This window comes from Columba livia, chromosome 5 (assembly GCF_036013475.1).
Source record: "Columba livia isolate bColLiv1 breed racing homer chromosome 5, bColLiv1.pat.W.v2, whole genome shotgun sequence".
In the NCBI taxonomy this organism is placed as follows: Eukaryota; Metazoa; Chordata; class Aves; order Columbiformes; family Columbidae; genus Columba; species Columba livia.
In genome coordinates, this window is record NC_088606.1 from 42,501,658 (window position 1) to 42,529,529 (window position 27,872).

Consider the following 27,872-nt stretch of genomic DNA (forward strand, 5'->3'; position numbering starts at 1 on the left):
ACCAACCCTGTTATCTCATCCTCTCCATGTATTTGATAACTCCTGCCCCCAACTGTCTTGGTGGCTCTCTGCTGAACTTGCTACAGCATCTTTGGCATACAGGATACACAAAGCAGGATGCAGTGCTCCTGGGTGGTGTCACAGGTGCTGGATGGAGGGGAAAGACCCCAATTTCAGCCTTCACAGCTAAGCTGGAGCTGGGAGTGGAGAGCTTGCAATGTCTCCCCACCAAGGAGCGGTGCTCTCCTCTGCTCTCTTTTCAGAGCTGGTGGCAGTGGCTGCCTGGAGCTCTTGGTGGTCTTTGGCCTGTCCCAAATACTGCATGGCATCTCTGGCTCCCATGGGTTTGGGCTGCCATTCCTGCAGAGTATATCAGAGCCTACACCAGGGGGAAGTTCTTCATATGTGAACAACCTTCTGCAGCGTGGACGTGTAGGGGAGAGGCAAAGTGGGATGGGCAGGAGGATCTGAGCTGGACGGGCCAGCACACCTGCCAGGATGGCTGGAAATACCCATCAAGTTGTTTGGTACCTGGATGATTGTCTCACTCTCCTCCTGCTGATGGTGGACCTGGTTTTCTCTGGCTTGGGTGATGAATGCAGCACCCAGAGCTGCAGGGGAGTGAGGAGAGATTCCCATGGGCCTCTGAGAAGGAAGGGGCTCCCACACATGCCCGTGGGATGTGGGCTTGGTGGGAAGCTGTGCAGGATAATTGGCTACACGCTGCCAGCTTTGTGCCCACCTGTGCATTGGAACTGAGGGTGATGTGAAGTTCCACCTACTCCAAGGGAATTGAGGGGGAAAGTTTTGCTACACATTCTTTTGGCAAAAAGTACAGCCAGCTCCTACCCCACAAATGCTTTCCAGCAGCCATCAGTGAGGAAATTTTCACCTCCTTTGATTCTGGGCTTTATAGTTAGAGCAATTGTGGCTGCAAAGCAGGTCCAGAGAAAACTTAGGCAATGGGTGGGAGCTTGCCCGCTAGAAGTGATGAGTCTCCGGAGAGCCCTGGCTTCAAGGAGAGAGGTCTCCTGAGGTAGCCATGTGCTGCTGGGCTCTACCTGCAGCAACACCAGGAGCCATGACCACAGCCAGGTGGGGGACAGGTCCACAAAATGGCAAGAGAGCCCACCTTGTCCCCAGGGCAGGTGAGCCCTGAGGGAATTTGAAGCAAAAGACGGGTGAGCCCCCAAGCTCTGGCCTCCAATGGTATGTTAGTTCCCCGTGTTTTGCAAGCGGGCTTATTTCTGTACCTTGTAATTGTCTTACAGGAGGGTGGAGTAATTGGCTCCAGAGCTGATGGAGACAAGTGCACAATATGTGCATCCGGGCCACGGATGGGTAATTCTTTTAACTGGTCTGATAAAGAGATTGGGGCTGATCAGATAATAGGTGGTTAGGATTAAATTTATTTCTTAGGTGCCCCATTTCTTGTGCCGTGAGTGAACGGCACAGTTTACTATTTCCAGGGAGAACTTAGGTAGGGAATATGAGCGCTGGGTTCAAAGCCTCTTTCTTGCTGTTCCCTGTGCTGGAGAGGTGGGATGCTGAAACGGATCTTCCATGTGGACTTTAGAGTCTTTAACACATCCTTCTTCAGAGGTGGTATGTGTGATGGCCAGGTCTGCTGTGGCAGTGTAAGCAGGCAGCGTAGCTACCATTGGGGCAGCTGGTGAGTGGTCACCCTGCAGAGAGCGTGGGACCAAGGTTTTGGCTGTGACCCTTTGGCAGGCTCAGCACTGGAGCCTGCTCGTGAGCCCGGGGGCGCCTGCCATTGCCCCGGGGAAGGTCTGTGGGTGGCATGGCATGTGGGTAAACGGCACTCAAGAAACTGAGCCGAGCACCCGCCTACGTCTTTCTGGGATGTCGTTTGTCACCGTCTTTCTTTCAGCTTGACGCTCACACCCGTGTGAAAGCTGGGGGAAGATGTGCCAGTGGGACTGTTGCGCAGCCTTCCTCATCCCCACTGTGTGTGGGGGGTACCACCATGTCCCCTCAAACCTGCTGGCCCTTGGCTGGTGTGCAGGTCCAGCCAGGGCGCAGGGCTTTAGGGTTCCTTTCCCCTAGCATGGGTGTGGTAGAGGGGCTGTGCGGTGGGGTGAGTCCCAGGTGCCCTGGCAGAGGGTGGTGAGGAGCCTGAAGTTTGCTATCTGCATGCTGGCAGGCTGAGAGCAGCTCTTACCTCAGGACAGGCTTTTTCACAATGCACCTTGCTGCCAGCTAGCTGTTGAGCAATCCTCCTCCTACATGCATGCAGCTTTTGCACGCCTCTAGCTCTGAAATCTTCCACCCTCTGCTCCCCATACAGCTCACAGGTGATGGGTGGCACTAGCTGGGCCCAAGCCAGCGACACTCGTGGGAGTTTCCAGCTGTCCCCTGCAGTGACACCTGGGCTTGCTTTAGGGCAGGTGGGATGTGCTGGGGGAGCTGTTCCTGCTGCCGGGTCTGCTCTGCGCTCTCTGCTCCAGGCCTGACCTTCTGTGGAGTGGCTCAGGGACTTTTGATCTTGGCAGGGTAAAAAAACAAAAGCACTGGGCATGCTGAGCAGCTGTGCCTGCTGGCAGCCAACGCAGCCTCCCGGTGGGACTGTTGGAATGAGACAGGGAAGGATGAGAGTGCGGGGGGGCCTGGCAGCCCCTGGAGGCTGGGGCCCTCCCCAGCATGGTCCCTGCCTGCCACCTGCCTCATCTCTCCAGCCCCAGGTACCCGCTTGTGGCTTCGCTGCCCTCCTGAGATCAGAGCAGGGGCTGCCGCAGCACCGAGTGCCCGCACTGGGGAAGGTGACAAGACCTCTAATCTGCTTAGGAATTGGAGCATCCCTTCCAGGAAATGCTGTAATCTCCTCAAGGGGCTGAGTGGAGGGAGGACAAGGGACCTCTTCCCTCCTTTGAAAAAAATAATGGGAAGAGAGAAGGGCAATGGAGGGGTAGGGGGGCACTGGAAGTCAGCACGAGTCTTAGCATGGAGACACAGTTGAGAGAGGAAAGGCAGAGCCACAGATACTGCAAGGAGGGACAGTTTGGGGGCTGTTTGATTGCATAGGTCCTCCTGGGGACTAAGAGCAGGTGCCTATAGGGTGAGGCCAGCACTCTGGGATGGGAGGGATGCTATCATAGAAGGCAACCTGAGCTCCGGCAGATAGTGGGGGATGCAGTGTAGGATTTCCTTCTCTCACAATGGTGTCGTCCATGGGGAGCAGACAATCTCCCCAGAGACTTGGCAAAGCCTCTAAATATAACTTCCAGCTCTTGTTTCTTTTTCCCAGGTGACTCTGTGAGCAGAAGCTCCTGAGTTAGCTTTCAGCCACACATTCGCTTGCTTGCTGGCTCCTGTATTTAGGTGCTGACTTTGGGATGCTGCGCTCAGGAGCAGTGCTAGGGCTGCAGGCTGAGGCTTAGATTTCTTGACCCTTGGGCCCATAAACCTTTTCTGTAAGAGAGGGTGACTGGCAGAAGGGGAATTTCTTCTGCTGGAGACTTTTAGAAGTAGGGACTCTGGTGCAGGACCTACTCAGGGACATGGACAAGGTGTGGAAGTAGGGGAAACCTGTCCTGCTGGTTCTTGAGCTGGCACCAGGCTCCAAGGGAATAAGTGCCTCTCTCTTTGTGATTCTGAGTCCAGGAGCTTTCCCTGGGCCAGCTTTCCAGTATTACAAACGCAATACCCCATGTTTCTGCTGCAGCTTGCAGGCCCGGCAGCAGCTGCAGTCTCTCTGGGAGCTGCAAGGCTTTCTTCTCCCCATCAGGCTGTCAGGTGGAGGGTGAAGTTCTGCCGAGGCAAGCGATGAGACTGCACTGACCAAGCCAGTGCCCAGGGGGGATGGAGTCCTCCAGTATGTGCCAGATGCATGTGTTAGACCCAGCAATGTTTTCCTTCTGCCTGTGGTTTAGGGTTTGATGCCTGGCGGTATTAACCGTGTAGTTAACTGTGAGCTCTGTCCCCAGGGGAAACTCTTCCTCATTCCACTAGGGACCACCTGAGAGGACCTTTTCCCAGTCCCTGCTGTCCCAGACAGTAGGAGGTAATGTGCCTCCTTTCTCAGCCCTGCCTGCTGGGCAGGTTGTGCTGTCTGGGTTTGGCTGCCAGTTCCAGTTTCTACCTGCAGCCATTGCTCTGGTGCCTGAGAACAGCCTGCCGAGCTTGGCCCATCTCATGGCTGTCAGCTGTTCAAGGCCTGGGAAAATGATCTAAGCATCCTTTGTCTCAGAGGAGCCCTGCCCAACCATCAGGGACTGGTGGGAGCTGGAGACCTGTCTCTGGGGGACTGGGGCATGCTGCCCAGGTTGCCAGTGCAGGGCAGCAGGTACATGGCATTGGTGTTGAAAGACCCTCTCTGCAGCTTCTGGAGGGCTCCCAGCAGTGAGGTGTGAAAATCCCACCTGGGACCAGCAGGGAGAAGCTCAATGTTTATCGCTTCCTTGGCTCTCTTTGTGCCATCTCCCTTGCCCTGCTCGCCACCTGCAGCTGGGCTTTGCGGGGCAGAAACAGTCTCGGCTCCAGAGCACTCTGTGGCTTTGCAGCACGTCACGTGTCCCTGCTGGCTGGCTGTCCCAGGAAGTCAGGGCAGCAAATGAAGAGGCTCATTGCAGAGGGTTTTCCCCTCATTTTGGTGCAGCTCGGCTCCCACAGGAAAACGTGGGTGCCGGAACAGCCCGTCTCTTGCAGCCCATGTGCGGATTCGGAGCCAAAGAACTGGGGGACTCCTTCCTGCCTGCTCCCCCCTACCTGGGGGACCCTCACCTCCTCTCTGGGGCAGGGTTCGCTGGTGGGATGAGGATGGAAAGTTGTGGGGCAGAAGTACCTAAGACAGCTCAGAGCTTCTTCATGGGCTCCCCACCTCTGGGCATGGCCTGTAGCCAGCCCAGAGAGGGAGCAGGGGGCAGCTGGCCACGTGCTAGCCCCTCCGTGTGAAAGTTCCCTCTCAATCAGATTATCTGTGTCTCATCCTGCCTTGCTGCTCTGGCCCTGGCTGGGAGCTGCTCGGATCCAGTGCTAAGCCTCTTACTGCCCAAGCCCGAGGTCACCACACAAGGGGACATGGCGTGGGGCACTCTGACAGCAGGTGCCCGGCAGCTGCCGCTGCTGAGATGTAGCGGCGGGGGATGTTTTCTGCAGGGATTTTGCATCCGTCAGAGGCTGGCAGATGGCAGGATTAAGAGGCGTCAGGGATTCTGTCCCATGAGAGCTGACAGGGTTGGAGGCACCCCTCTCTCCAGCGTGGCTCCCAGCAAGGCTACAGGTTGGCCTGTGGCCAGGAGATGCTCCAGCAGAAGCTGCTGGCAAGGACCCCCTGCCTGGGCTCAAACAACAGCGTTACCCGCCCACAAGTTTTCTTGTTGTTTGAACAATGGAGGAAGCAGATGTGGTGAGGGCGGGTGTCAGAGGGCTCCCAAGAAAGGTGCTCCCCCTCTGCACTGGGTCAACAAGAGCTTTGCTCCCTGGCTGGCGGTGGGTCCGGGCTCCTGGGGCTCGGTGCCCGCACGCAGGGGCCAGAGGGCTGGGAGCTGCCCTGCCCTGCCCAAACAATGCTCCTCCATGCAAGGCTTGGCGAGTGCTTTCATGATTTATTTTAAATTCAAATCCATGCCCAGGCCCAGCGGTCGAGGTGAAGGCTGCCAAGAGCTGGGCCAGTGCAGGGAAGGAAGGAAGGAAGCTGGGCTCCCTCTCTGTGCCAGCCTGGGCCATGCACCCCACAGAGGTATACTCTTAGGCTCTTGCAGCCAGCTGGGTTGTGCTGGAGGTGACTCTAGACTGGGCTGGGTTAGCACCCCAGAAGCTGGAGTGTGGTGCTTGATGTTTGCTGAGTGGCTCCGAATGGAGAGACAGCCTTGCTGATCCCAGCTCCATGGGCATGTCGCCTGTGTTGACCTCCATGGCTGACTGCAGTGGTGGTGGCACAGGTGCCAGTGGGGCCCCTGGGGTCTGTAAACGCTGAGGCCGTGGGGTGGAGGGATGGCGGTGGGGCAGCAAAGCTGTGGAGGGGGTGGATGGTGCCGTATGTCGGGCAGCCAGGTGTGTTTATGGGGAGGGCTTGCTGACCACTCTCTTTGTGTCCCTAGACTCTACCTGCCCCACAAAGGTGTCCTCCCTTGTGTACAGGGCAGCCAGCCTGGCCGATGGGGATCCAGGAGGATAAAGCACTGGCCGGCGGTGTATAAGTATGTGGTATTTTTATTGGCTTGCACAGGCTGTGCAGTCCCAGCAGCTGCCTCAATATTTCTGCTCAAGAGCTTTCCTCCCTCCCACTCACCTCTGACCCCACATCACCCTCTTGTGTCTACACTAACCAAGGCCGCCGAAAGCCAGGCTGCCTGCCTGCTGCCTGTGTCACTAACCTTGTTCTAGAGGGCAGCTCGCTGCTGGACTTTCATCAGCTAACATGGCAGTCTCCGTTTTGCTGATGTTTGAGGTGAAGGTCAGTTGAGGCCTTCCTTCTCCATATCCTAGCTGTTGTGGGCATGAGGGCCACAGCACATGGACCCTGTGCATGCTGAGTGCTTTAAAGACCTAAGATGACAATGCTGAGAGAGTGGTTTAGCCAAATGGCTGAAGCAGCCTGAAGTTCAGTAGGGCTGGGGCTGCCAGACATGGTGGGAAACTTGGGGCCTGAGAGGCAGTCACGATTGCTGGGACATAGTTGCTGTGTGGTAGCCAATACCTAGACTAGCTATGTTGTCAGGGGCTCAGGAGTGCTCCCGAGGAGAGGTGGAGACAAGTCCCGGGCCACCATCCCAGGCTCCCTATGCCATGGTCTTTGTAGAGCAGCACATCAGTCTGGTCAGGCTTTGGCTGTGCTTGTGTGAGTGCTGTGCAAAAACACCATGGTGGAAGACCCCCACTGAGGACTGCTGCTTTCTGGATTCTGCTAGATGGTTCTCTGGGTATCACCCCATCTGCATGGTGTCCTGGGCCTTTCCAAGTGTCCCACTCGGTCTCCAGCTTGCCCAGCCTTGTAGACAGAAAAGTCTCATGTCCCAGTGCTGCTTGGGAGTGCCGTGGCAGGAGATGTTGGGAGCGAGAAGCAGCATGCCTGGTTCTCGCTCTGCAGAGGGAGGTGGATGGGGTTTGGAGAGGCCCAGCTTGCCGTGGGTTGAACACCAGAGGGCACGGTCGCTCCTCAGCACTCTGCTCTGCAGCTTCAGCCCTGTCCCTGGGGCTCGCTTCAGCTGGGTCCTGTGGCGTGTCCCTTCTGCAGGGTCGCTGGTCTTGTCTCCTTGCTCCTGGTTTTGCTTTCTGCTCTTCTGCAAGAGAGAGCTTTGCAAAGCGTCTGTGTGGAGCTTTTTTGTGCTGCTGTGGTTGAAGTGGCCGGTGAGCTTTCTGGCTTAAGCCTGTCAGTCGCTGCCGCGGGCTGGCCAATGCTCAGAGGCAAACCTCCAGCTGAGGCAGCTGTCAGCCAGCTCGCTGCACAGGCTTGTGTGTTTTGGTCGCACTCAGAGCCACACAACGGTAACTGCCCACTCTCCACACATGGAGCCTGGGTTGCTCCCCCTGCTCTGGTGGCCTCCAGAGCACCCAGTGTCACCCTGTGGGAGTGAAATTTGGGGAGCAGAGTGAGGCAGGCCTGTACTACCAATCTGCAGTGAAGTGTTAGCCCACACTGGGAACGGGGAGAGGAGTCAGCTTTCTGCACCGACAGCCCCTCTTCCCCTGGCATCTCCTCTCTGAAGGACTGTGTGAGGAACAAGCCTGCGTGTGAGGCTGCAGAGGCTGGCAGACGTGGGGATGTTAGGGCAAGAGAAGAAAAGGAAGCTTGGGAGAGCAGATATGCTGAGGGCATTCAGAACAAGAAGGGCAGAGGGGAAAAATAAAATTAACTTCTGCCCTCCCATTTGTAGCAGAGGGGCAAGCTGACATTTAGCAAAACTGAGAAGTGACAGGTTTATATCACTGAAAGGAGTTACTTTAATTTTGATGTGAGGAGGAGGAGAAAAAGACTTGATGTCTTGCTGCCACTTAGTGAAAAAGTGAAACCAGAGATTAGACTTGATATCAGTAACAGGGTCACAGTTAAACCAACAAATGCCTTTTGGGTGGTAAGTCAGCATGTGCTTTGCTTAGTCACAGGGTCATGATGGGACGCAGAAATAGGAGGTATCTTTCCTGTATCAGCCTCAGGCTTGGCTGGGGGTTGCCAAGGGGGAACAGGTTTCTTGGGGGTGCTGAGCAGGCCCCTCCTTGCAGACACCTGTAGGGGTTGCCACTTGTGGTGTGGTTTCGGGTGCGTGGGACCAGGGTCTCCTCACTTGGAAAGCTTTGCTCAGGGCTGTGTGGGGCTGGGGAGCCCCTCGGCTCAGAGCAGTGGTTTCTGCTTCAGCACAGCAGACTGAAACCTGTGACAGCAACACAGGGAGATGAAGGTCTCCCTCGCCACCCATCTGCCTGTGTGCATGTTTGTGGGGTGAGGGCTTAGGAAGTCATGGAGGGAAGGAGGAGAAAAGCAGCAGGAAGGTTTGCCTGGCTGGCTTGAGAAGAAGGCTTTTGGGCTTTACACTCCAGCTGCCTCTAGGAAAAGGGACTTGGAGAACCAGTGACTTGCTCTCTTGCTGGTCTGCTTGACTTGGAAGGGATTTGAGGCCTAGGTAGAATCTGCCCTGGGAATCCCTCTGGGCTGTTTCCATTTGGAAGTCTGGGTCCTGCTGGCCCAGGAGGGAGGTGGGACTGTGGTGGGGGTGAAGAGCAGCAGGCAGTGTTAGTGAGGGTCTCTGCTGTGCATAGACTGCTGGGGACAGGAAGAGCAGGGTGAGCACAGAGGAGCTGGAGAGAAGCTGCCTGAGCTGGAGGAGGGGCTGGGGAGGAACATCACACGTCCCTTAATGGCCAGCTTTGCTCTGGGCAAGCAGCTAGTTATAGCAAGATTTTAATATCCTCTTTGATAAATACACCAGGAAAACATCCTGCTGGTCCCAGCAAGTGTCTCTGAACAGCCGTGGACTGAGGGCTGTTCCTGGAGGCACTTCTGCAGCCTGTCCTCCTCAGCCCCCTTCTCCCATGGTTACAGCCAGCACTGCAGCCACCCTGGGTCTGCGAAGATGCTGGCACCTGCTTGGCTGCTGGTGGCAGCTGGCCCTTTCCTGGCCCTGGGAAAGGGAGGTCCGAAGGACATGTACCTTGTGTAGGGAAAGGTGCAGAGCCCTCCATCCTTCAGCAGCTGCCAGGTTTGAGGGGAGAGAGGGCTGAGCAGCACCAAACATCCACAGCAGCAGCCTGCCCTGGGGTATCTAGCTTCCCTTCCCCACCAGTGCAGTGAGAAAAGGGCCAAACACAGCCCCTGCAGTGGTGGAAGGGTTTACTCGCCCCCAGCTCCTGACACTTCACAAAGGCTACTGGCTCCTTTTATCGTGACAGAGATGGCAGCGGTGGTGGCAGCTCAGCCATCAGGCCTGGCTCCCCTCTGGTTAATGGTTTCCTGTGAACTGCTTTCAAGACGCCCATCGGGGAAGGCAGCTGGCTGCCTTCGCGGTGCTGGCAGCAGCCTCCCCTGATGTTTTGTTATGATCGTTTTACTGTAGTCTCCCTCCAGGCCCCGAGGACACTGGGCATGGTCCAAACATACGCACGCTCCTACACACTGAGAAGAAGAGCTCTGTCTCTAATTTTAGCCATGACATGTAGGCAAGACGGGGCAGGCAGGAGGAGCCTGAGTGTGAAAGGACGAGGTCGCAGCTGCAGCCGCCCGCACTGACTCACTATGGCCACATGCGTGGCTATCAGCTCCCATTGCTGGCTAAGTGACCAAAATAACAATAGGCTGTGACTCACACCTTGTGAGGATCATGGAGAGAGCTGGCGTTCAGCATGAACCCCCCTCCCCTCTCTGCAAAGGCCAAAGTTTAGGTGGGTTTTGTGGCCCCAAAAAGGAGCTGGATTGTGTTCAGCCAGGAGCAGAGTCCTGAGAGGGAGTTGGGGGACCTGGATAGCATCAAAGCATGACAGGAAAGTCCCCAGCCTGGCTGCCAGGGGTCCCATGGGGGATTTGCAGCAACAAGGGGAGATAAAAAGCTCCTGAGGCATCTGTGGAGCCTGCCCAGACCAGGCACTGTTGGTAACTCACGCTTTCCATGGCAGGCGACTAGGCTCTCATCAGACGTGCAAACACCTTTATCAAAGTCCCAAGGAGGATGGGTGAAAATTGCCTTCTTGGCAAGTTCCTCCCCTTATCCTCCCCTTGCTGCTCCAAGGGAAGCAGTGGCATCCTCTAACTGCCTCAGAGGGCAGCTGGGCGCTGGGGGGACCTCTCTCTTTCTGGGCCCCCACTGGTGCATGCACCTCTGGCCGGGGACGAGCTGGTCTTGGGACTGCTCGGAGAGGAAGTGCAGTTGGTTATTTTAACGAGCGCTGTCAGGGTTTGCAGTGCCGGGAGGAGGCGGAGGGAGAAGCTGAGCGCTTGGTCTCCAAACTAGGACTTGGCTGGGGAGGGCTGGCTGGTCGCTGCTGCGTGGCCACCGCCACCCGCTCGGCACCTGCAGGGACCCCCACACCTCTCCGGATCAGGTCATGGGGGCTTTCCCCCACGCTCTCCCCTTCTTTCCTTCTCCTCTTCCTCCTCATCCCCCGCGTTTTGCTGCTTTTGTTTGTGCCGGGTGGGGGATGGGAGAGGGCTGGGGGAGCCAGCCTTTAGTTTATGGGTATTGTCTGAGCAGGTGCTGGGTCCTGTCCTGCTGGGGAAAGGCGGGGGGAGCAGACCCCAGAGTGATCCCCAAGACCCTCAGCCTTGCTGCTGCTGAGCTGCGTCTGCTTCTGTAGGCAGCAGTGAGCCCGTGGGGCTGTGAGCAGTCTCCAGGGCTGAAGCAGGGGTTCTGCGAAATGCCGCAGCTGTGGTGGCACTCCATGGCACCTGGCTTTGAAAGGAGAGCAGGGGTTTTCCCTGCCAGAGGTGCGTTTCCAGCCGCCCAGTCTGCTGCCTCTTATGGCACCGGCTGCATCCTGCCAGCCCGTGTGGCTGCGAGTGGGAGAGGGCAGCAGCATGGAGAGCCAGTCTGTGCCACACCAGGATGCCTGGACCCCAGCCGCTTTGCCCTGGGACAGTTTAGGGACACAGGACACATCTCCCTTGGTGCTGGTGGCAGTGAGGTTTCCTGCTTCTGCTGGCAGCAGTAGGATGCCCTTCCCAATCCCTGCTGTGGGCTGGAGGGAGGCATGTGGCTCACAACTTTCTGTTATCAGTGCTTATAGCTCAGCGCCTGAGGCTCTCTTGGCTTTGCTTTGGGAGGTGCAAAGGTTTTTGCATGCCTTTGGTACGTTCCAAAGATTTCCCAGCCCCAGGAAGTGCTGCCTGTGATCTGCATCTGCCACGCTGTAGCTTTGTCTTTACGTCGGGTTTATCACCTGCTCCTTGGGGCTGCTGCCCTGGGCAGATGCTGCATGTTGCCCTGTCCTGGGACGCACGGTGCCAGGATGTCGTCCCCATGTGCAGGGGTAAACTCAGGGCTGCTTGGGGAGTTTGGATCAGACAGCTGGGCTGTGGGACCAGCCTCCCGCTGTGTCCCTCCTCTACAGGAGGTGCAGAGCTGTGCGGACTGAAGGAGGGAACCAGCCCTGGGGAGTGTGGTGGGAATCTGCTAAAGAAACCACTGACTGGGCACCCAAACTGCCAGGGTACCCTGCTGAGCCCCCCGCTGCTTTGCTTCATGTATGTTGCTCTGCAAAAGGAGCTCAGAGGGAGAGAAGAAACTCTCACAGTCACTCCCAGCCTGTGTTGTTGGTCCTGCTGATGGGACCAAAATAGAAACTGCATGACGGCCTCTCCCCCGAACCATGCTCTGCCTCAGCCCCAGCATGCTGGTGATGGTTGCTCACCCTTAGCACTTCATCCCGGATTAATTCTCTGCCCCAGGCTGTCAGTCTTGCTGTTTGGCTCCACAGTCAAACACAGCAACAGATTGTTTAAATCAGGGCTGTCAGGTTTCTTGATAACTGGGAAGCAGATTATTTACTGTAGTGGCAAATAAACTTCATAATGTTATGATGGTGGAAAGTTGTCAGGGAACATGAACTCCTGAAGCCAGCCCTGGAGCCTCCAAGGCAATTGCTTTGGTTTAAAATAAGACAAAACACTGTCTTACAGGGATTTTCAGAAGGAAATCACATTGTTGCAATGGGAAGCCTTATGCTTCATAAAGGCAAGAGCTTGCCAGCCATAAGGCTCAGGGTAACCTTCCCATTGCAAAGCCTTTAGATGCTTCCTGGGATGCCTTGCTCTCCCTGTCCATGCCCCGTAGCCCTGGCAGGGGCCTCTATGCAGCCCCCTGCAGAGGGGGGTGCCTGTGCAGAGACCTGAGTGGGGGGATCCTCTGCAGCTGCAGGCTGGTTTCTAAGCCCTTGCCTTGCTTTCTCACTAGGAGGGAGGTCTGAAGTTCTCTGGATCAACCCTGAGGCTCCATGAGAGACAGGTGGGGATCTGTTCCCCTCTGAGTGCCTTGCAAGGACCAGAAACTGCCATCTGCAGCCTGGAGAGGCAACCCGAAGGTTGCAGCAGTAATCTCCTCCTCTGCAGTATGAGGGTGGCAGTACAACTGAGGATGTCTCTTTGGCCACTGATTTCCCTGGGATTGCCCTGGGAATGCCATGCTCTTGCAGCTCAGGAGCCTGGCAAGTGAGGTGTGGTAGGCTTTGTAGGTACTTGTTGCAGTAGGTCAGATGAATTAATCCTAAAATAGAAGGTGAGCACAGCCCATAGCTCACTCCTCACAATGCTTTGAAAGGCTTGTGATTGGGATGGAGCCTCCTGACCCCTGTGCTGGGGGAGCTGCATCTCCTTGCTTATGCTGGACCCAGCATGGGGGAGCTCCTGATTCTGATTTATTCACATGGTGTAGGAGAGATTACAGCTGGAATGGAAATTTTGAGCAGAAACAAACTGCAGAGAGTTTAGGAACTTGCTGATTGCTGCTCACCTCACTGCAACCAAAGCCCAGAGGTCTGCACTACATCTTGACCATCGTGTTCCCTTCCCCATCTGGCACAGGGGCACCTTCCTCAGCAGGCATCATCTGTGCAAGTTGCTCTTCTTGCTGCAGCAGAAAGGACTGGCCAGGGACCCCAAGGGAGAGGAGAAGTCAGTGACTGGTGCCTGAGAGCAGGGACAGGATCTCAGCAGGAGTAGCATGGGGACAGCAGCATACATGGGAAAACTGAGTATCAGCACTAAGAGGAGGGGGAGGAGGTGTGAGCTTGTGACGGAAACCCAGGCTGAAGGCAAGCAGTGGTATGTCAGCAGGGCAGGGATGAGCAGCAGCTCCCTGGATATGCTCCTGGGCTCTTGTCCCTCGGTCCTTCTGGTGTCCTGGCAGGGAGGAGACAGAGAGGTAGAAGCCCAGGAGATCTTGGTGTCACACAGGGGTGGCTATAAATAACACTGACACTTTCCCTGTGGTTGAGCTGTGCAAGTCAAGCGTCCTTGCCAGGGGAAGACAGCTTGTAAACTGAAACGGGCTCCTGTTTGCACACTGCCAGCTCCAGTGCCACAGCAGCTCCCCAGCACCCACAGCAAGCTGGGACACATGATGGGCACTCGTCATGGAGCAGGGTAAAACTCTCAGACTCATTTCCCTTGCTGTAGCCCCGTGGTTGGAAAAATGCTTTCCAGTCAAGTAACTGGAGCTTTGCTGAAAGGTCAGGAGGAACTGATGGTATTTTTCAAGTCCACACTTCTCTAGGGTTCAAGGCTTGTGAGTTGTGCTGCTGGCAGTGTCCTGCAGAAGGGTCCTCTTGCAAACCTTGGAGCTGGGAGATGAGTGCCAGGTTTAGCACTATATGAAGGTAACCTGGGATCTCTCTTGCTTCTGGGTGCTGGCAGGAATAGACCAGGCTGCTGGAAGGGCAGAGGAAATAACAATGTAGAGTAGGGATGTCAACATCATTTTCACAAGGGACCCCATCCGCCTCACGGTTGCCTTCAAAGGGTCGAATGTAATTTTAGGACTGTATAAATGTAGGAGTAGTTACATTTATACAGTCCTAAAATTACGTTCGGCCCTTTGAAGGCAACCGCGAGGCGGATGGGGTCCCCGGCGAAAATGAGTTTGATACCCCTGATGTAGACGACTGGCCGAGCAGGCCTATGGCACAGCATTCCTCTGCATATCTATGGGCACAGAGGGCCTGTTCAGTATGGTACATGGGAGTTTTCCTCTGATGTGGGCAGAGCCCATGCCTGGAGAGACATTGCCTGTTTAGCCCTAGGAGTCAGCCTGTCTGGTTTTGGAGCTATCCTCACTGCAGGAGGGATGGCTGCTGGCTGTCTGGAGAGTAGGGTCTCTGTATCAGGTAATCCTCAAGCTTTGTGTCCACTGAAGTTCTTAGGGCATTTAGATCCTGCCACTAAGGTTAGCTCTGTGCTTAGACTCCGAGTACCCAGGGAGCTTCCTGCAGCAGCCCCTTCCTCCCCCAGCTCTTGAGGGCAGCACTGCTGCCTGCCTGTGCTCCAGAACATGTTCCTGCTTCAGCAGCATCTCTGCCCACCAGTGCCTGGCAGGGAGCACAGGAGGCTGAGGAGCTCTGAGGGGTCTGCTTCAGAAAAAAAAAAAACCAAAAACCTCCCAGTAGCTCTGACTGCAGATCATGAGCTGCTGACTCCTTCCTCATTCAAAGAAGGAGATTGAAATGATAGTGCAAAGCTGCTTCTGAGTTGATATCCTAGTGCGTGCAGCAGTATTTCCTTCCCTCCCACCCTGCAAATGCCAGGCTGTCTCCCTCCAGCCTCTTTACCTAACTAAGCTGAGCAATGCAGTCTGCAGAGCAGCAATAGGCACTGTCCTCTGTCTTGTCTCAGCAACAGACAGTGGAGATCCCAGAAATCTGTTGATGTTAGGTCAGGGGCTTCTGGGGATTAGCTCCTTTCGGGCTTCTCTCTGCCCAGCATGTGGTTCCCTGGCTGCTCTGCATGCAGCTCTGCTGATGCACATCAACCCGGGGCACCCCTGGCAGTCGGTCCATCTGCTCCGCCAGTGGCAGCTCTCAGTACCTGCAATACGTCATTTGGAGCTCAGATTAGAAGTGAGCTGCGAGAGATGGGTATATCTTCACCATCGTATCTGGCATGTGGTGCTGTTGTGGGCAGTCAGATGATTGCCCGGTAATAATCTTCAGCACTGCTGGCCAGAGCATGGGTCCATGTGCTACTTGCAGACAGCCCTGAAGATAAAAGGGACCATAATCAGTTAGTACCCAAACATAAATGTCAAGCCAATGTTGTTCTAGCAGATTTCCTCACGAGACTGCGGTGCAAAAAGGAAGGAAGCTGTGTTGAGAGATCTTCCTGCCCATAGCAGCAGCTCGGCAAGCAGTACAGCAGCTTCACGCTAGTGGAGTATCTGGGGCAGGAGGGGTCATCTGTTCGTCTCATTTGGGATGGACAGTAGGTGTCCCCCAGCAGCTAAAGCTGGCAAAGAAGGGTCTGCTGCAGTGTGCCACACCCAGGCCGTGTTCTCTCTTGGGTTTTCTAATGTTTTATTTGTTCCAAAAATTTTTAACACCTATTGGTGATGATGCAGTTTACCGTGCATCGTCATTTATCTGTGCACCACCCTGCAGACGGTGAGGAGAAGGAACAGGAATAGAACACTGCAGGGCTGGGGATGGGCTGGAAGCAGGGTTATCGGCAAAACATACTTTTGCCCTCTGCAAAGCTGCATGGGTCTTGGTGGTGTGATTGTTAGCTGGTGGCCCGGTAGCGCTGGAAGCACCTGCATTGCTCACTGTGGTGGGACTTGAGAAATCCCTCTGAGGACATGGCACTTGGTTTTTGCTTTCAGTTCAACCACGCCTGAGCTGCCCTGATGGTGCTCTCTGAACTGCAGATTCCTCTGGAGGGCATCACTGCTCTTCCTTTGTTGCGCTGCTTTACATAGACGTGGCAATAAGTTTGTTGTGTATCAGGCTGGAGGAGACCCAACCAAGCCTGACCTTCTCCAAAAATACCAACTCAGCTGTGTACTCCTCCAGAAGAAACAGAGGTACAGCCCAACGGGTTGCTTGTGGTACCAGCACTAAGCAAAAGCTTCAGTTTGCAGTTCAGAAAACAACACGTATGTCCCATTGTACATTGCATATCCCGAAGAAAAAAGGGAAGCATCTGATAAATTTGCCTGTTTGCGTGGACCTCAGGGCAGGGGAGATTTGGGACAGGGTGTTCTTTTGAAGGTCCTCTGGTGTTGCTGGCCTGCAGCAAGTGCATAAAAGAGCATGAGAAGGGAAGAAGGTAGAAGTGAGTGTATCAGATGCCATCCATAGTGCAGTGGTGAGTGGTGTGCCCGTACCCTTGTGAAGTGTAGAGGAGCCACCTTGTACAGCATGCAGATCGTTGAGTGACAGTGGTGGCTTGTGTGTGCCTGCAGGCTGCCATGATCCAGTCCCCTGCATTGGGAGCAAATGAAGAGTGAGAAATTTGCTTCTACCAAACTGTGGGTCTTGGTGTTTTTTTTAAATAGACCTCAAATAAATCCTCTCCAGTGTCTGAGTGAGGCAGAGGCTGGAGAGTGGGAAGCGAAGCACTAGCTCAGAGGAGGGGAGCACTGGAGCAAGCCAGCTTCAGCCCCTTCCACCCCAGCTTTTGCATGCCAAACTGCCAGCACTGAAACTGCTGAAGGACCTTCCACCTGTGTCCTGGGGCTTTCCACAAACTACTGCAACTTCTGGGCAGCCTGTCAGGCTGCCCTCAGGCTGGGCAGGAAAAGCTCAAGAGCCTCGGTAAAGCTCTTTCCACCAGGACAGGGAAGTTTTGCGCAGGAGGGATGGGATGATTTTCCTAGCTTTCCTGCAGACTACTCCAGCTCTTCCAGCCTCCAGCTCTCCCAGTCAGCTTCTACTAAATCTGCTTGCTTGCTTTTACTTGCCTGTTTGGTTTTCTTCTTTAGGATTTGCAAAGGCTTATTTTCTATTTGCTGCAAATTTGATGAGGTTGGTGCTTAGCCAGAGTAGTTCCCGTGGGGAAACCGGGTGGACCAGCACCAGGAGAGAGGTGGGGGTGGTCGCCAGGACTGACCAGCACCGTGGGCTGCAGGGGCTCTGCTGATACCACAGCGGTGAGCAGGGGGTCCCACCCAGGCAGTGACACCCACCCTGCCATTGCAGCACCCTGGTCTGAGCCGTGAAATTCTAGGAGCAAGCAGGAGCCCCAGTGGTGCATCTCCCCAACAAGTGGGTCCCAGCCCTGCCACGCAGCCTGGGTGGCATCGCATGTCCCGTGCTTTCCACTTCTGCCCTCTGTCCGCTGCCCTGAACCCTGTAGCCCAGCCCGGGAACTCACAGAGGAGCCTATTTAATTCCTCGTCTCTGTTAACAGCCACCGTCTGGGTGCGATGGAAACCTTTTTCAGGTGGCACTTCGGGAGGAAGGGGCCGCGCCGTGCCAGCGCGGTGGCCGTGCCCACGGGCAAGGCGCGGCGCCGCTCGCAGGCCGGGCTGCCCTCCACCTCGCTGGCCCAGCGCCGCCGCGGCTCGGCCGCCCCCTTGCCCGCGCTCTCCTGCCTGGGCTTGCCCCGCCGCCCCCGCCCCGGCCCCCGCCGCCGCTCCAGCACCACGCCGCCCTGCCTCAGCCCGAGGTTCGCCGTCCAGACGAAGCGGGGGGGCCGGGGACGAGCCATCGACGCCCATTTGGTGGGTCCCTCCGTCCTGCTGGCCAGCCTCGTCCCCACCGGAGAGCGGGGGGACGGGGCGCCCCGCACCGACAGCTCCGGCTCCGAATCTCCGGAGGATGGCGGCGATGGCGCGGCGGCGGGAGCCGAGCGGGGCCGAGGCGAGCGCTGTGCCGAGGAGCGCTGGCTGGCCATGCTGCCCCGCCTGCGGCCGCTCCAGGCCGGGCTGCTGTCGCGGGGTCCCCGCTGCCTGCGCCGCGTCTCCTCCCACCGCCTGCCCACCGAGTGCGCGTACGGCCGGGCCGCCTACGGCTTGCAGGGCCGCTACCGCCGCCTCAGCCAGCGCCGGCGCTCCAGCGACGCCCCGCGGCCTCCCGGGCTGCTCACCGCAGGCCGCCCGCGGCTGCTGGCCCAGTCCTGCGCGGGGCCGGAAGGCGCCGGGCACCCCGCTGCCGCCCTCCCCGAGTGCCTGGGACCCGAGCCCGCCCGCCACGCCGCCCCGGACAGCTGGAGCCCCCGGCTGCTGTATGTATGGTGGCGGCAACAGTGAGGGATGCCTCGGGGTGGGGAGGCTGGGTGCAGACCCAGGCTTGACAGGGAAGGAAGGAAGGGGCACTGTGCTGCTCGTATTCCTGAGCATCTCCCACTGGGGCCAGCGCTGCCTGTGATGCTCTCTGTGCAACCTGGCCGTGGGCTGGAGATACACACTTTCTCCAGCTGGCCAGTTCTGCTGCTCCTTTCCTCCATGCTAGCACATCTGGGAGAAGCTCACTAGCACCGAACAGATGACTGCTTTTTTTCCAACTGGTTGTACTGGTCCCCAAAACCACCCCAGGCTCCGAGGTGCCTTCACCTGGGAGAGCTGTGGGGAACAAGGGCTCTGGGTTGTCTCTACAAAGGCAGCTCCACAGCTTGGTGGAGTGTCCCAGGCTGTTTTGTAACAGACCTGTCATCACCAAGGACGTTGACCCAGCAGGCCCAGGCTGTGCCTTTTGCCGGGTACAGGGTATCTTTAGCTGAGCCATCAGCAATGTGGCCAGCACCTCTTTGGCCCACAGGGCTGCCTCCCAGGATTGGGTATTCCTTGGCCAGGGATGCTGGAGGTTTGTCTCACTTCCAGCCACTTGGTCCTGAGGGTGCTTTTCTGCTCCATTCTCACTGTCCATTCTAGAAGCAGGTTGTGCTTTGCCCATATGCCTTCTCCCCTGATCTAATAGCCAGCCCTCTTGTGTTTTCCAGGAAAGCTATTGCCAAGTCCAGCCTTCAGCACATGGTAGCCCAGCCAAATCTGGCACTAGCCCTGAGGAGCGACTCAGAGAGGCAGATACGCAGCACTGTGGACTGGAGCGTAAGTTGTAGCGCATTTTGATGGGTGTTGCCTGGAATGGGCTCCCAGCCAAGAAGAAGCAGGCTCCTCCTGGGCTGAAGCTTCCCGGGTGACTTTGGCTATGACACATTTATGGCTTCCCTGCTTGCCACCAGCTGGTGCCAGCATCTGTGCTGCTGGCGGAACCCCTTGATGCTGCAAGGAGAGTCTGTGCACAGGTGGTTCCTGGGAGGATGGCATAGCTGTGCCGCTGCCAGCTCTTCTGCTTCTGGCAGCCGAGGTCTTCTGGTGGCTGGGGCCAAGCAGCGGGAGAAAGCCCTGCTCCTTTGCAGGCAAAGCCCAGCAGGTTTCAAGGTGCACCCCGAGATCCTAGAACAGAAGCTGTTTCAGGAGAGTCCCCTGCATTGAATTTGCCCTGATGTCTTCTCTCAGGGGGAGATGAAAGCAGCTGACCTGTGCAGGACACTGCAACTTGGCTGTAGGTCGTGGAGGTGGTTTCCTGGGGCCTTCTTGTTTCCAAGAGATGGTCCATGGCAGCAGCTCTGCAAGGTTTCCTCTGTCCAGATGTTGACCCTGGTTGTTCTGTGCATCCTGTCTCCTGGCCTACACCTAGCTCCGACTTCCCATCCCCCCAGCATTGTCCAGTACCTTGTCCCTCACACAAAGCGTTTTAGGGCCTCAGATGCCCATCTGGAAGTGCTTTCAGAGATGTTGTCTTGTGCCTTTCAGGAGACTGCCGTCTATGGGGAGCACATCTGGTTTGAAACCAATGTCTCTGGGGACTTCTGCTACGTTGGGGAGCAGAACTGTATGGCAAAGCTGCTGGTGAGTCACTGGGGATCACATGCCTCCTGGCAAGGGCTGCAGATGCAGGCTGTGCTGCTGCCCAGCAGGGCCACCACGAAGGTTTTTCTGCTCGGGGACATGCAGGAGTCTGGGGGGCTGCCAAGGCAGGGACTGTGTCCCTTTTACCTCTGCCTGCTGGAGGGCTACGTCCCCAGTCTCTGTCAGCACTGGTGCTCAGTTTGCAATGGGAACGTGATGCAGGATTACTAATTGCCCAGAGGTGATATGATGATATACCAGGGAGAGACTGCTGGAATTCTACAGTCTTAGAGGGGCAATCTAAATCTTCTTTCAACAGAGGAGAAAAGTGAGCTCTAGAAACACAGGCCTGGTGCCTCCTGACCCTGCAGGCAGCACTGATCATACAGGGTTGCTACAGTTCTCCCTCCCAGCTTGCAGGCTTCAGTCCTGCTTGTGGTGCTGTATGTGGAACACTGATGCCCTCCTGTGCCTGTCCATGGGGGCTACCATGGGAGCCCTGTGAGCACCTCACAGACCATTTTCTATGGTGCTCTCAGGCAATGTCAGAAGAGGATAAGGACTGCAGGACAGCAGGAGAGCACTTCCTTGCTCTGTCCCAGACTTGAAAGCTCTAGGCCCTTGCTTAGATCCCTTCACTTGCAACGAGCCTAGATAGTGTCTAACTTTCCTATAGGGCTTATTCTGCATCCTGAAATATGTGAAGGAGATGTGACGGGAGGCTGAGCCTGCTGGCTTCTGAACACTGCTATTTACACGTTTTTCCTTTTTTATTCTCATCCTCCAGCAAAAACCTCTCTCCAGGCGTAAGTGTGCAGCCTGCAAGATTGTAGTGCATACACCCTGCATTGAACAGCTGGAGAAAGTGAGTAGAGCCTGTTAAGACCTCTCTGTGGCTTGCAAAGCTTTATCAGCCTTTTTCTGGGAGCCCTTCCTCTTGGGTAGTGTAACACAAGAAGATTGGGGAACTGGAATTTGTCATTCCAAAGAGGGGTCTTCTGAGGAGACAATACTAAAAGGAGCATCTAGTGACTTGTTTGGGACCCCAGGCCCTGTTTTGTTCAGTAACAGAGATATATGAGGGGTTTCATGGCAAGCACCAAACACCTCCAGAGGCTCTGGGCCTGCTGTAGTAAAGTCAACTCCAGTAGATTATTCTTTGGGTATGATGGTTTTAGTGATTCCTGTCATGTGTGTTCAATCTACAGATAAATTTCCGCTGCAAACCGTCCTTCAGGGAGTCAGGATCCCGGAACGTACGGGAGGTGAGAGATGTGCCTCGGGTGCTGCCCACATCTGCCCCCCACTTTTCCATTTCAGTGGCAAAGATGTCAGATGCTGCCAGCACGTTGCCCATCAGAGTACAGGCATCACGCACTCCTGGCTCCAAGGGGGTGGTACAGTAAAAGGGATGTTTCTTTGCAAGGCAGCAGTGCAGACTGGGTGTGAGGAGTGAGGAGCTCACAGGCAGCAAATGCAGAGCATCTCTTGGTTTGCATGTTCTAAAGCTCCTGCATCTGCATGTGGCGAGCCTGAAAACAGTTTTTTTTGGGAGAGTTGTTTCCCCCTTGTGCTGGTCCCCAAGCAAATAGAGGAAGCTGTGGCAAATAGCATGTCCCCAAGTCTCCCACAATTTGGAAGGGAGCAATATGGGCTCACTTCTTGCTTTATCGCTCAACCCTGACCTGGGTGCTGCAGATACTCCAGGTAGCAGTGGACGCTGCCCACAGTGGTGCTGTCAGACTCCTTGAGTCCATGTTTTAATATACTGGGCATAAGCGGTGGCCCGAGACCTGTCTGCTGAGCTGTGCTGGTGGAAGCACCTGTCAGCCTTTGTGCTTCACCCTCCAGCCTGTAGGGCCAGAGTAGCTCACACCGTGGTCTGGGGTGGGTGTGGATGGCTCAGTCGTGGGCCACTGTGGTCACACAGCTGCTGCCCTCACACTGTGTTTGTGTGGGCACAGCAGACGCAGGAGGCAACAGGTACTCAAACCCAGGGCTACTTGCTCAGAAATGCCAGTGTGATCTGGTAAGGTGAAGCTTTCACCATTTGCTTTAAACGTTTCTTTCTGTTTCTTTCCTTTGCTTCTTCTGCTGTGCAGCCCTCCTTCCCATGTCACTCTTAGTCCGGCTCCTTTACTTCACTTACTTTTGCCTTCTGCCAGAGGGTTGGGACTGGTGCATGTGAGCAATGGGTGTGCTGCAAGAGCAGAGGTCCTGGCTGGCCTGGGTCTGTTCCTCCTGCCTGTTCCTGCCTTCTCTCACACACTGAGCCTTTCACTTTCTGTTTTTAAAATTATTATTTGCTTTTCCATTTAGCCCATAGTTGTCCGGCATCACTGGGTACACCGGAGGCGGCAGGAAGGGAAATGCCGGCAGTGTGGCAAGGTAAGAGGACTATTTTTTTTTTTTCTTTCTGAGCCTAAAAGAAAGTTGAGGTCAAACCAGAGATAAGAACAGGGCTGGGGACCAAAGACATCTCACTATTCTGTTTGGCAGCAGCAGTCTACAGCAACACCAAAACGTGTGCCCTGTTTTGCACAGTGAAGCGCTGCATAAGTGCTTCCCACATGGAGTTGTTCTCCCCCTGGGCCAAATCAGTCCTGGAGGGGACTGTCTTCCTTGCATGCTTTCCTTGGGCAATAGGGGCACCCCTGCAGAGCGCAGTGGCCTCCCTAGTGCCATAGTGGTGGTTTGAGCTGACAGGGATCCAGAGGGCTCCAACTGTGGGCATGCTCTCTTTATTAACATCTCTCTTGGCGGTGGGAAAGTCCTGTTGGGGTTGTAGAAGGGAATTCCCTAAGCCTCTTAGCTTTCACTCCGCAGGGTTTCCAGCAGAAGTTTGCCTTCCACAGTAAAGAGATTGTAGCCATCAGCTGTTCCTGGTGCAAGCAAGCGGTGAGCAAAGACCCCGTTGAATGTCTTACCAGCCTACTCTGCATCTAATGACCTCTGCTTTCTGCTGGGACTCCCCGGGCTGCTTCTCTGCAGCCTGCCCTTAACAGCTCCTCTTACTAGGAGGGGCTGTACTGTGGTAGCTGGGAGTTCCTATGAGAAACTTTCTCCTCGTTGCTTTCCCATTACAAAATTTCTGTGTGGTTTCCTCCAGCACTCCCTGCACTGGCATGGGGGAGCTGGGAGGAGCAGAAGTTGACTGTCCCCAGCAAACTGAGCAGCTGCATTTTCTCTCTGTCTCCTCTCCTTCCCCAGTATCACAGCAAAGTCTCATGTTTCATGCTGCAACACATTGAAGAGCCCTGCTCGCTGGGGGCTCATGCTGCTGTTGTCGTTCCTCCCACCTGGATTCTGCGGGTCCGACGGCCCCAGGTAACTCACCTCAGCTCTTGTGGCTCTTTCACAACTCCTGCTTGCCCAGCAGCTCCTCACCGAGTTCTTTGTTTTTTTTTTCTTTCCTCTCTAGAATCCACTGAAATCTAGCAAGAAGAAGAAGAGGACATCATTCAAGCGGAAATCCAGCAAAAAGGGGGCCGAGGTAAGAGATGGGGGGACAGGGAAAGCCCTTGTCTTGGAAGAGTACAGGGGCTGGGCAGCGAGGAGCAGGATCGGAAGACAAAGGGGCTTTGTGGGGTCTGCACTGCGTTTAAGAAGGGTGAGGTGGGGGCAGGGTGCCTGCTGGCAGGGCAAATCCCAGCTATGAGGCTTGCGGGGTGGCTGGGACATTGTGTTCCACCCACTCCTGACTGTGTGTGATGTTAGGGCTTAGCTGGAGGTAGGAGTTTGCATTTCCCTGCATTTGTTGAAGGACCTGTGGTGTCTCTTGCAGGAAGGGAGGTGGAAACCTTTTGTCATCAAGCCCATGCCAGCTCCTCTCATGAAGCCCTTGCTGGTATTTGTGAACCCCAAGAGCGGTGGGAATCAGGTATGGCTTCGTCCTACATCTCCTTGAGAAGGCAGCTGTGTGGGGGCATGGCCATTTGACTGCTAAGGATTGAGCATGGTTTTGGTGATGTGTCAGCTGCAGAAGATGCAAGGCAAGCCCCACAATGCCAGTTTGCTGCCTGGAAATTTCCACCTAGGCCAGGCTTTTCCTGAGTCCTCCCCAGGATGCTATTGTCTTGGCCTGTCCTCAGGACCAGGTGCCTTCTCCTGTTCCCTGCTGAAGTCTTCCTTGTCCTGACAGGGAGCCAAGATCATCCAGTCCTTCATGTGGTATCTCAACCCACGGCAAGTTTTCGACCTCAGCCAGGGTGGACCCAAGGAGGCGTGAGTACTGATGGGAGCAGCCCCCTTCTCTCCACCATCTCTGCTCCACATATTTCTCTTTGAGTTCTTCCCACGGCTCGTGAAGGCTGGATGCACCATAGATACCTTGCACAAAGAATCCCAATAATTTCATACTTTGAGAGACCTCTCTAGGATACCTTGCAGTTGGTCAGCATTTCCTGCTGGAGGGCTGGTCTAATGATAAGGCTAGTGGCAAAGAGACCAGCTGTGGGGTGACATTCCCAAATCTAATTCATTACGTTCCATTAATGTCACTTGAGTCTTGTCTGCTTGCTGCGTTTCAGCTTATCACCATGTATGCGGACTGTGGACACCCTGCTCTTCCTACACAAGAGCTGGTGAAGCCAAAGCTACTGTGGCTTTGCCCACTGCTGTGAACTGCTGTGGTGATGGGGAGGGGAACACACATGGTTTTGTGAATGCCACGGGCTCTGCATGAGCAGGGAGCACTGCAGCCACTGTGTAACACCTATGGTGCCTTTGCCCTCCCGTCCTTACCCACTCCATTCCCTGCAGACTGGAGCTGTACCGTAAGGTCCACAACCTCCGGATCCTGGCGTGTGGGGGAGATGGCACGGTGAGTCTCCCCCAGCCCCTTCATGCCTGCAGTGCCCTTCGCCCTAGGCCCTGCCAGTGCCAGCAGCAGCCCTGCTCGCTGTATGTAATCCAGAATAGGGCAAAATGTGCCCACTGTGTCCGTGGTCCAGCTGGTGACATTGATACAGCAAGCCTCCTCTTGCACTGCTCCAGGGAGTGTTTGTCTGTGGCCTCTCTGGATTTGTAGCGCTTTGGGGGGCCAGTGTCCTCACTGGGTTAGTGGTATCTCCTGCAGCACCTGCTAGGAGCATTAAAGACTGAAGAGCCTTGGTGGTGGCCAAGGTGACCCCGTCTTTGCCCTTCTGCCATCACTAGTGCTCTCAGTCACCTCCACCTGCCTACCAGTCTGTGAAATAACCAGCTGTTTCTTTGTGCTCTTTTGCTTGAGCAGGTGGGCTGGATACTCTCCATTCTGGACGAGTTACGCCTCAACCCACCTCCTCCTGTGGCCATCCTACCTTTGGGGACAGGGAACGACTTGGCCAGGACGCTGAACTGGGGTGGGGTGAGTGATGGGCACAAGAGCCTGCTGCTGTCAGAGTGGGGATTTGCATGTGCTGTGTGTTTTGACTTTCCCTGTATACAGACCAACAAATAAGTGCCATTTGGATGTTACTGTTCTTCTGACTTTTGAATTATTCTGCATTAGATTATAATCTATTAGGACATTAACAAAAACAATTCTTATTTCTAACTTTGGGAGATCCTCAGAAGGAAGATGTGTTGTTTTAAACTTAAAGTCATGCTTTGTTGTGCATTCAAGTAAAATCAATCTTTTCCACATCTTTTTGTTCTGGGATGTCTTCCCAAAGCCCACTCTCTCTCGAGCATCTCTGCAGGAGGCAGGTAGGAGACTTACCAAGTCCTGCTCTTCACCAGGGTTACACAGATGAGCCTCTGTCCAAGATTCTGTCACATGTGGAAGATGGGAACATTGTGCAGCTGGATCGCTGGAACCTCCATGTGGAGCCAAATCCTGATGCAAACCCTGAGGAAAAGGATGAGGTGGCCACAGACAAGGTGGGACACCTCCACTCTGTGTTCATTCCCTGCACTGAGGGTCTGTGTTCTTCTTCAACCACTGGCTCAGGCTGTCCCAGCACCTGGGGCTACAGCATTGGGTTGGTGTTTCCCTCTCCCTTCTTCACTTCCACTCCTCTTCTCATGGCTGTAACCCACAGCACTCATGATGAGACGTGTAGAGATCAGAACTGAATGTCTAACAGAGGTTTTTAACCACAGCTTGCAACAAGTGTAAGCCCAGTCTCCTCTGAGACTGGTTCTTTAGGAGAAATGGGTGATTGCAGGTATCTGAGAGAGCAAGGTTTGTCCCCTTGGGCTACATCCCTTACCCCTAGGAGCCAGGGGCCAATCCATCATCTCAGGCTGGTGACCTCTGTATTTTCTTGTGGGAAAGGCAAGTGCACTTCCTCAGCCTCCTGAGCAGCGTACATGGCTCTGCTATAGTCTGACCTCGTCTTTGCTGGGACTATACACTGACGTCCTCATCCTTATTCCTCCTTTCCATTTCAGCTCCCCTTGGATGTCTTTAATAACTACTTCAGCCTTGGCTTTGATGCACGGGTGACACTGGAGTTCCATGAATCCAGAGGTACGTGGCAAGGCAGGGGCAGGGTCTGTGGTGAAGGAGTGCCCCAGAGGTGGGCCCATAAAACATTCCTCAGGAAAAGGAACAAGAGGATTGCCCCAGGGACAGGCCTGGAGGTAAAATGTGAGGAGCAAGTGGAGGCTGCAGAGTGGGAAGAGGGGTCCCTGTATGGGAAGGGAGCTGGGGGCTGCCTTCCAGCCAAGGCTGGCTGCAGAGCGGTGTCTGGGGAGACCTGGCAAGTGAAGTATTTCTGTGTGCAGGCCAATGACCTGGACTTTTTTCTTCTTTCCCTAGAGGCCAACCCGGAGAAGTTCAACAGCCGGTTTCGGAATAAAATGTTCTATGCGGGGGTGAGTGTGTGGAGGATATCTGTGCATGCTTTCATTAGCAGCCTTAGCATCAGCTGGAGCATGGGTATGGCCACGGCTCCCGTCCGCACCCTCAGCTCACTCATCCAAGTTAACACGGGCCTCCACGTGAGGCCAAGCTGAGGCCCTCTCTGAAGCTGGAGAAAGGCTGCAGCCTTGGGAGCTGCAGCTCCTCTTTGGCTGCCAGTGCTGCTGGTGGTACAGCTTGCTCTCTGGCCTGTGGTGCAGTTGCTGTCTTGATGTCCTGCCACTATTGTTCTTGTTCTCTGGCTCACTGATGGTCACCCGCCTGGACCTCGCCAGAGCTGTCAGGAGGCTGTCTCCTCTGCAGAGGAATGGGAAGCCTTTCCATAGAGTCCCCGCGCTACTTTGGTCTTTTCTTTTATACCTTGGGGCAGTTGCAGCTCCCTGGCTAATTATGCTGCCCTCCTGTATCTCACCTCTAGAGCTTTGTGCGTCAGTGTCACCTTTGTTCATCCATCTCCCCGTCCTCAGTTTACCTTCTTACCCAGGTGACTGAGTGATGGGTATTTCAGCAGTACTGAAGGCCCAGTGCTGCTCTGCACCATCTCACATCTCTCCTGCTTATGGTTCCCATCCTCTCTGTACAGTTAAACCTAAAGGGCACTCTGTGATCTGTGTAAGAGAGGCCTTGCTGTCCTGGTGTCACTAGATGGGGTCACATCAGCTCTGTTTCGTGGTACTTCATTACAGCTTGAGACTGAATTTGTCTCTTGTGACTTGAGTCTCTCTCTGGAGGTGACCCACCTTCCCTAAACCTGGGACTGGGCTGGTAAGGGAGTACTGGGAGGTGTTACTGAAGGTCTGAGGTGCCTCAAGGTTTTTGGTAGGCAAAATGATCAGAGGAATGGATCAGGTTGTTTTGGTAGGGGGAGAGAAGAGGGCTTTTGCCAGTGGACAAGGAAGGGATTTGCTCCTCTCAGCAACTGAGGTCTGAAAGTCAGTGTCAGGCTTCTTGGCTGCTCATTTTGGTGCACATCCGGATGCTAACAGTGTCTCTTGTCTTGGCAGACGGCCTTCTCTGACTTCCTCGCTGGGAGCTCCAAGGACTTGGCGAAGCATGTCAAGTTGGTTGTGAGTGTGCAGGGATGCTGTGGGCTGTGGAAGGGGGTGGGCTGTGGAGGGGCAAGGAGCACACTGAGTGTCTCTGGGTTGGGGAGAGGATGTCTTTCCTGGGAGCATCAGCTTCCCCTGCCTTGGAAGACAGGCACTGTAGGGAGGAAAGAGGGGAGCCCATTTCCTCCCAAGTGGGTAGGGTGGGCCAGGCCCCCTCATTCAGCAGTCTGAACACCCCTGTGCTGTCTCCAG

The 27,872-nt window shown here is 55.3% G+C and overlaps 1 protein-coding gene across 9 annotated transcripts in view; it reads left to right on the forward strand.

Annotated features, from left to right (window-relative positions):
- Positions 1-27,872, forward strand: part of DGKZ (diacylglycerol kinase zeta) — a 52,489-nt gene that overhangs the window by 9,389 nt on the left and 15,228 nt on the right. For 4 of the 9 annotated variants that reach the window (XM_065064675.1, XM_065064676.1, XM_065064677.1 and 1 more), the window contains exons 2-17: positions 18,812-18,920; positions 19,629-19,724; positions 20,512-20,589; positions 20,933-20,989; positions 22,044-22,112; positions 22,551-22,622; positions 22,935-23,051; positions 23,146-23,217; positions 23,509-23,604; positions 23,866-23,948; positions 24,486-24,546; positions 24,958-25,071; positions 25,446-25,586; positions 26,100-26,178; positions 26,470-26,525; positions 27,576-27,638. In XM_065064675.1, the coding sequence (XP_064920747.1) occupies positions 18,812-18,920; positions 19,629-19,724; positions 20,512-20,589; positions 20,933-20,989; positions 22,044-22,112; positions 22,551-22,622; positions 22,935-23,051; positions 23,146-23,217; positions 23,509-23,604; positions 23,866-23,948; positions 24,486-24,546; positions 24,958-25,071; positions 25,446-25,586; positions 26,100-26,178; positions 26,470-26,525; positions 27,576-27,638 (1,363 nt within the window). Of the gene's footprint in view, positions 1-6,059; positions 6,159-10,334; positions 10,492-17,281; positions 18,098-18,811; positions 18,921-19,628; positions 19,725-20,511; positions 20,590-20,932; positions 20,990-22,043; positions 22,113-22,550; positions 22,623-22,934; positions 23,052-23,145; positions 23,218-23,508; positions 23,605-23,865; positions 23,949-24,485; positions 24,547-24,957; positions 25,072-25,445; positions 25,587-26,099; positions 26,179-26,469; positions 26,526-27,575; positions 27,639-27,872 lie in introns of those variants that run through there. The other 5 variants (XM_065064672.1, XM_065064671.1, XM_065064678.1 and 2 more) reach the window with 3 other exon arrangements.